This window comes from Pinus tabuliformis, chromosome 2_2 (genome assembly GCF_031772625.1).
Source record: "Pinus tabuliformis cultivar Carrire ecotype Pingquan chromosome 2_2, CPIR1, whole genome shotgun sequence".
Taxonomy (NCBI): domain Eukaryota; kingdom Viridiplantae; phylum Streptophyta; class Pinopsida; order Pinales; family Pinaceae; genus Pinus; species Pinus tabuliformis.
Window position 1 is genome coordinate 960,536,210 of NC_142300.1, and position 6,432 is coordinate 960,542,641.

At 41.0% G+C, this 6,432-nt stretch overlaps 1 protein-coding gene across 1 annotated transcript; it reads left to right on the forward strand.

The window, feature by feature from the left end:
* Positions 1-1,021: 1,021 nt before the first annotated feature.
* Positions 1,022-3,518, forward strand: LOC149196415 (uncharacterized). Its single transcript, XM_089408278.1, has 3 exons — positions 1,022-2,287; positions 2,383-2,495; positions 2,669-3,518. Exons 1-3 carry the CDS (start codon positions 1,022-1,024, stop codon positions 3,516-3,518), a joined length of 2,229 nt encoding a protein of 742 aa, XP_089264404.1.
* The last annotated feature ends 2,914 nt before the right edge of the window (positions 3,519-6,432 follow it).

Below are 6,432 nucleotides of genomic sequence, written 5' to 3' on the forward strand. Positions count from 1 at the left end.
AAGCATTTAAAGATCAGTTGGTCTGGACTGAATATGTCTTTAGTCTATGATCCAAAAAGTTGTGGGTTCAACATCGAACTGTTCTAAAAATTATTGCATTAATAAGTATACCTATTTCAACCTCTCGATATGCGTTTACAGAATTTTAAATTTTGTAATTAATAAATCTATATGATTAAATGCTAACAAAATATTCTTCGTCATATAACCTAATTAACCTACTTGATGGTTGTGATTTCACCTCACGAAGCGTTTCATCAGGCACGTTACTATGAGTTTACTGAATATTTAAATAAAAATATGGCCACCTGTTACCTGGAGAGCCAAATCGACGTGTGTTTGAATTCCAATTACGCAATTGATTAAAGCCCTCTTATTCATTAATGTCATCATGGTTTTGAAAATTGAAGTTAAGCTAAATAGTTATTTTATTTCTCAATTGTTTGTCGAGTTTTGAATTTGTGACTTTTTAGTAGGAAACACATGTTTTTAATGCTTTATATAAGCAGAGTTGTTTGTCGAATTTTGAATTTGTGACTTTTTAGTAGGAAACACATGTTTTTGAATGCTTTATATAAGTAGAGTTGTTATTTAATGCTATTTTTTATGTAAAAAAGTAATTGATAGTTACTTTTAATTAATTAAAATGTTTATAAAGTTAAAAACCTCCAAAACTATATGCATCTAAAGTATGTTATATAGTAATCCTAAACTTCAATTTAAGACAACCTTACATATAATATCAGATTTAGATCTTTTAAAATTAAATTATTGTTATTATTGTGTAAAAATTTATATTAAAAATTAAAAATATATAAATTTTGAAATGCAACGTCAATATTTTTCATATAAAAGGTGTGTTTTTTTATTTTTGCTAATAGCAACTTTGGAGAGGGTTCGGCGGACTAGCTCACTAGGGTTTCTAAATCTCTGCAACGGCAGACCTCACCAGAGTATTGCAGACCTGCCAGATACAACAGCATCGCGCTATTCCAAATCCTTCAAAGCAGCTTAAGGTACTATGAATCCCCCTCGGGGGGAGGACGAAGTACCTCCCCCAATGAACAATGAAGAAAGGCAGAAGAACAAGGAAAGCAAACAACCAGAGTTCCAGAATGGGGATCGCATGGATCTAAACCCGCAGATGGAAAAAAAGGGTGACAAAGAACAATCCAGAGTGAGTTTGACCACATGCAAACCAGTGGCAGCAGAAAGGCCGAAAGTAGAGTTTCCCAGCCATCGGATAAATGCACAAATACAATATATGAGGGATCATGCACTAATAGGCAAGTTCATCGGAATCTGGCCGACTGAGAAGGCGATGCGGGGTTGGATCACAGCGAAATGGAGCCCAAAAGGACACATTACCTTGCAGCTGGGGCCTAAAGGATTCTTTACAGCCATTTTTAACTGCTTGGAGGACAAGAAGAGGGTATTGGATGGAGGTCCATATTTCTTCAATGCCGTTGGTTTGTATCTCATAGGATGGGTAGAGTGCTTCAACCCTGACAAAGAGGACCTTAGCTGGGCTCCGGTTTGGATTCGGCTCTATTCGCTTCCTGTGGAGTATTGGGAGGAAATCTCCTTACAAGAAATTGGCAATGTTCTGGGAGAATTCATCAAAGTAGCAGAGGAAACAAAAATCAAAAGATACACCTCTTATGCAAGAATATGCGTGTACATGAATCTCAACAAGGCACTCCCGGATGCGGTAAGTTTATTCCACGATGATAATGAATGGATTCAGCTGATTGACTATGAGCATGTGTCGTTTAGATGTAGAAGATGTCATGCCCTGGGCCACTTATTCAGGGATTGTCCTTTAACTCAAAAACCCTCACCCCCAGGTGCCTCTGATAAGCCTGAATTTGATGGCTTCACCAAAGTACCCAACCGCAGAAGAAACCACAAGAAAGCCGCTCCAAATCCTAGGAAGCCTCAAGCCAGCTCTTCCAAGCCTTCAACAAGCAATAGCTTTGAAGCATTAGCCAATGAACCTGATCTCAATCTTGAAAATCCAGATCTCTCAAAGCGGGAAGCAAAGAAGGACAAACAAATTGCGCACACAGTTTCCAAGCTGATCCCAGAAGCTCCGTTGCTCAAAGATACCTTCTCTGCTAAGCTTAAAGCCCCAGAATGGTACATTCAAGGAATGGAAGTAGACAATACACAATCTAACTCAAGAATAATAGCAGACATCAATGAAGAGCAAAATGACTCTCAGCTCATGGAGGAGGATCCAGAAAACATAGACATAGGGGAGCTAGACATTCAAAGCCTCGAACAGGCATGTAGAATTTTGATAAAATTCCAGATCAACAAGTAGAGGATCTGGAGGAGATATTATCCAGGGCACACAGGCAAAAATCTCTAGGTATTCAGACTGGCAGCCCTTGGGATGGAAGAGTTATCACCAAAGACATCAAAAAACGTGGAAGAAAAACAGATCTTCAACGCACAATCAAAATAGGAGCAATGTTAGTGGAGTCAGGCAGGTACTCCAAGCTAACTAAGTATTATGAATACCTCCAAAACTCTTCCCAATGAAGTTAATATCATGGAATATTAGAGGGCTTAATAGCCCAGGGAAAGGAAGACTACTCAAAAAAATGATCATGCAAGAAAAACCACAAATTCTATTCTTGCAAGAAACAAAATGTAATTCAAGTGCTTTAGAAAGGATTGCAGCAAAAGCATGGCCAGGGGGTCACAATGTAGCTGTAGATGCAGATGGAGCGTCTGGAGGTCTAGCAGTCTTATGGGATGCTCGTTCTATTATGCTCAACAACATTCATGCCAACAAGAATTTCATCCAAGCAATATTTCACATCATAGGGACCAAAACATATGGGCATCTTACCAATGTGTATTTCCCCCAGGAGACCATGCACAAGATAGAAATACTGGATACCCTTTCGGTAATCAACTCGGCTAGAACGCACCCTTTGTGGATCGCTGGAGGTGATTTTAACATGATTACCAGGCTGGAAGAAAAGAGGGGAGGCAGGCACAGTGGGAACAAGGATGGGATTCACCTAAAGGACTTCATTCAGAATAATTGTCTTATTGACATGCCTTTCAACAACGGACTTTTCACATGGAATAACAAAAGAGCGGGGCTGCAGCAGGTCTCTTCTCGTCTGGATAGATTTCTATTATCAGATAATGCCATTCACTTAGGGGGAGATTTTGCTGCTTCCATCCTACCGATCTCGGGATCGGATCATTGGCCAATCTCACTTCAATGGACTCGTCCGGGAAACACCATCCGAAGACCATTTCGATTTGAAGCTTTCTGGATGTCCCATCCGGACTTCAACAATTTAATCAATACAGAATGGAACAATTTCATTCCTCCAGAAGGAACCAAGATGTTTCAGTTTCAACAGAAGCTCAAGTATCTCAAGGGTAAGATCAAACATTGGAATCATACTTCTTTTGGCAATATATTTCAGGCTCAGAATGCTCTTGATCAAGATATGAAACGCCTGCAGCAGAGGATCATAAATGAAGGCTGATCAGAAGACTTATCAGAACAGGAAAAAATTCTTGAGTCACAAATTCTAGAAAGGGAAAAATAGGAAGAAACGCTATGGAGACAAAAATCAAGAATCAAATGGCTTAAGGATGGAGAAAAAAACACAAAATTTTTTCATAGTACCACCATCCAGCGCAGAATGAACAATAACATAACTCACATACAAAATGAGCAAGGGGATAAAGTGGAAACCCATGAAGAAATCGAAAGCTCTTTTGTAACCCATTTCAAGTAGGCTCATCAAGAGCCTAATATCAATCGATCGATTGCCATAGAAAAAATCACAAGAAATATTCTGAAATTAATTACAGAGGAGCATAACCAACTTCTTCTCAGACCTGTAGATTTGCAGGAGGTTGAGGCGGCAGTTCGTCAATTGAAAGCTGGGAAGGCGCGTCGTCCGGATGGGTTCACCTTTTTCACAACTTCTGGGATTTGATCAAAATGGAAGTATGGCAGGTCGTCGAGGAATCAAGATCCTTGAGATGGATGTTTCCTGGAATGAATGCCACATTCATCGCCCTCATTCCTAAGGAAGCTCAGCCCAGCACTCCTGACAAATACAGGCCTATTGCCCTATGCAACATTATTTACAAGATTGTCTCCAAAATCATAGCCTCCAGACTCAAACTGTTGCTCCCGCTCATAATCTCACCTGAGCAATCTGGATATGTCGAAGGGAGACAGATTACGGATGGTATTATCCTCACTCATGAAATAATCCATTCCTTAAAGCAACTCAAGAAGCCAGGTATGCTCCTTAAAATTGATCTTTCAAAGGCCTTTGATAGCTTAAGTTGGTTGTACATTAAAAAAACCCTTACTGCTTTTGGTTTTTGCTCCCCCTTGGATCAGATGGGTCATGAGTTTGTTATCCTCCTCCTTTTTCTCTGTTCTTATCAATGGCATCCCTTCTTCCACTTTTCAACCTTCTCGAGGAATCAGACAGGGAGACCCTCTTTCTCCCTTCCTGTTCGTCATAATGGTGGAAGGATTGGGCCGAAGCATTAAAAAGGCTCAACACTCTCAGCTTCTTAGAGGCCTGTCTTTTCACAACTCATCAGCCTTCACTCACCAGCAATTTGTTGACGACAACATGCTTTTTGGTCATCCCTCGGTTCAGGAAGCTCGCCAACTAAAGTCTCTTCTTTTAGATTTCTCGGATGCCTCTGGAGCCACTATCAATAGTTCCAAATCCCAAGTATTATTTTTCAATATGCCTCTAAGCACTCAATCTGCTATAGCTCGCATTCTAGGCTTTTCTATTGCTTCGCTCCCATCCAAATATCTTGGAGCTCCTCTAACAGCCTCAACTCTGAAACATTCTTCCTGGAAAATCCTATTAGAAAAGCTGGAGAATCGCCTTTCCCTTTGGACCCACCGCACCCTTAATATGGCGAGTCGGCTAGTTCTCATCAAAGTCGTTCTTCATTCCATGCCGCTCTACCTGTTCTCAATCCTGGCTGCTCCCAAATGGGTTCTAAAAGAAATCAAGCATCTTCAGAGATCCTTTTTATGGGGAAGCTCAGGTCAAATTCGTAAATGGGCTCTGGTTAAATGGGACACGGTTTGCCTTCCTAAGAGCGCCGGAGGCATTGTTTTAAGGACCCCTCTCACAGTAATGAGGTCATGGGGGCTCGTATTTGGTGGAAATGGCTTACTATGCCATCCACCCCCTGGGCATCTCTATGGACAGCTAAATATGCAAATAATCGCCCCACAGAAGAGCTAATAAGAATATCAGATTTCAGCATGGGATCCTTAATTTGGAACTCGGCCAAGCAGCATAGGAACTTAATTCAGCAGCACAGTTTCTGGGAAGTCAAGGATGGCGAAGCTGCAAGGTTTTGGGAGGATTCTTGGCAGCAGTTACCAAAGTTAAAGGACCTTCTTCATCCTTCGCAAATAACAGAACAGGACCTACAGGACCACAACAAGGTAAAAAATTTTTGGAAACCTTCTCCCACTCAAAACTATAGGCAATGGTTAAATGCTGCTCAAATCTTAAGAAATGAAACAAAACAAGCCCAAAAAACTCTTGACAAAGAATTAATGAAGAGGAAAATTCAATGCTCGGAGGAAAAAGACATCCTCAGATGGGGATATGGAGAAAAAGGCACCTTCTCTACAAAGGAAGCTTATAATATCATTATCAAGGAGCATATGGTCAAAGACAACCTCTGGAGTAAAGTTTGGGACCCTACCATCTGGCCGAAAGTCTCAACTTTTCTTTGGCTCTTATGTCATAACAAGATTCTCACCTGGGATAATCTCCGGAAAAGGAACTATCACGGGCCCTCAATTTGCCCAAATTGCAGACAAGAGGAGGAGACAATAAAGCATCTTATGCAATCTTGCACCACAGCGCGTAAACTTTGGGAAAAAGTTAGCTTTCGCTGTCAAAAGGAAGGAAGAATTCATGAAGATGTCATAGCCACGGTTCGTAGCTGGGAGCAGAAACCTTATCAGAGCAAGATCTTAAATTTCCTTTGGAAACTCATTCCGGGCTTCCTCATGTGGACCATTTGGAAGGAGAGGAATCGAAGAATATTCAAGGACCAATCTACCCCTATGGAGAATCTCTGGAGAATCATCTGTCAAAACATCAAGGAAACCTTATCTCTTCATACATGGCACCAGGAGGATTTTCCTTCTCTTCCCCAAGAACAAAACATCTGGGCTAATTGGAACCTTCAGTGGAACCAAACTCATATAGCCAAAGGAACCAATCCTCAGATAGGTCGGTCACCTGAAAAGTGGATTCCCCCACCCAAGAACATGATCCAGCTAAACTTTGATGGGGCCTCGAAAGGCAATCCCGGCAATTCGGGCTTTGGAGGAATTTTCAGAGACTGGAAGGGAACTCCTCTGCTAACCTTCTTAGGATCAAAAGG

Coding starts and splice junctions, on each gene's coding strand:
- LOC149196415 (XM_089408278.1), top strand. CDS start 1,022: ATGAATCCCCCTCGGGGGGAGGACGAAGTACCTCCCCCAATGAACAAT. Junction 2,288..2,382: donor ACATTCAAAGCCTCGAACAG/GCATGTAGAATT, acceptor CTAGGTATTCAG/ACTGGCAGCCCTTGGGATGG. Junction 2,496..2,668: donor ATGTTAGTGGAGTCAGGCAG/GTACTCCAAGCT, acceptor ATGTAATTCAAG/TGCTTTAGAAAGGATTGCAG.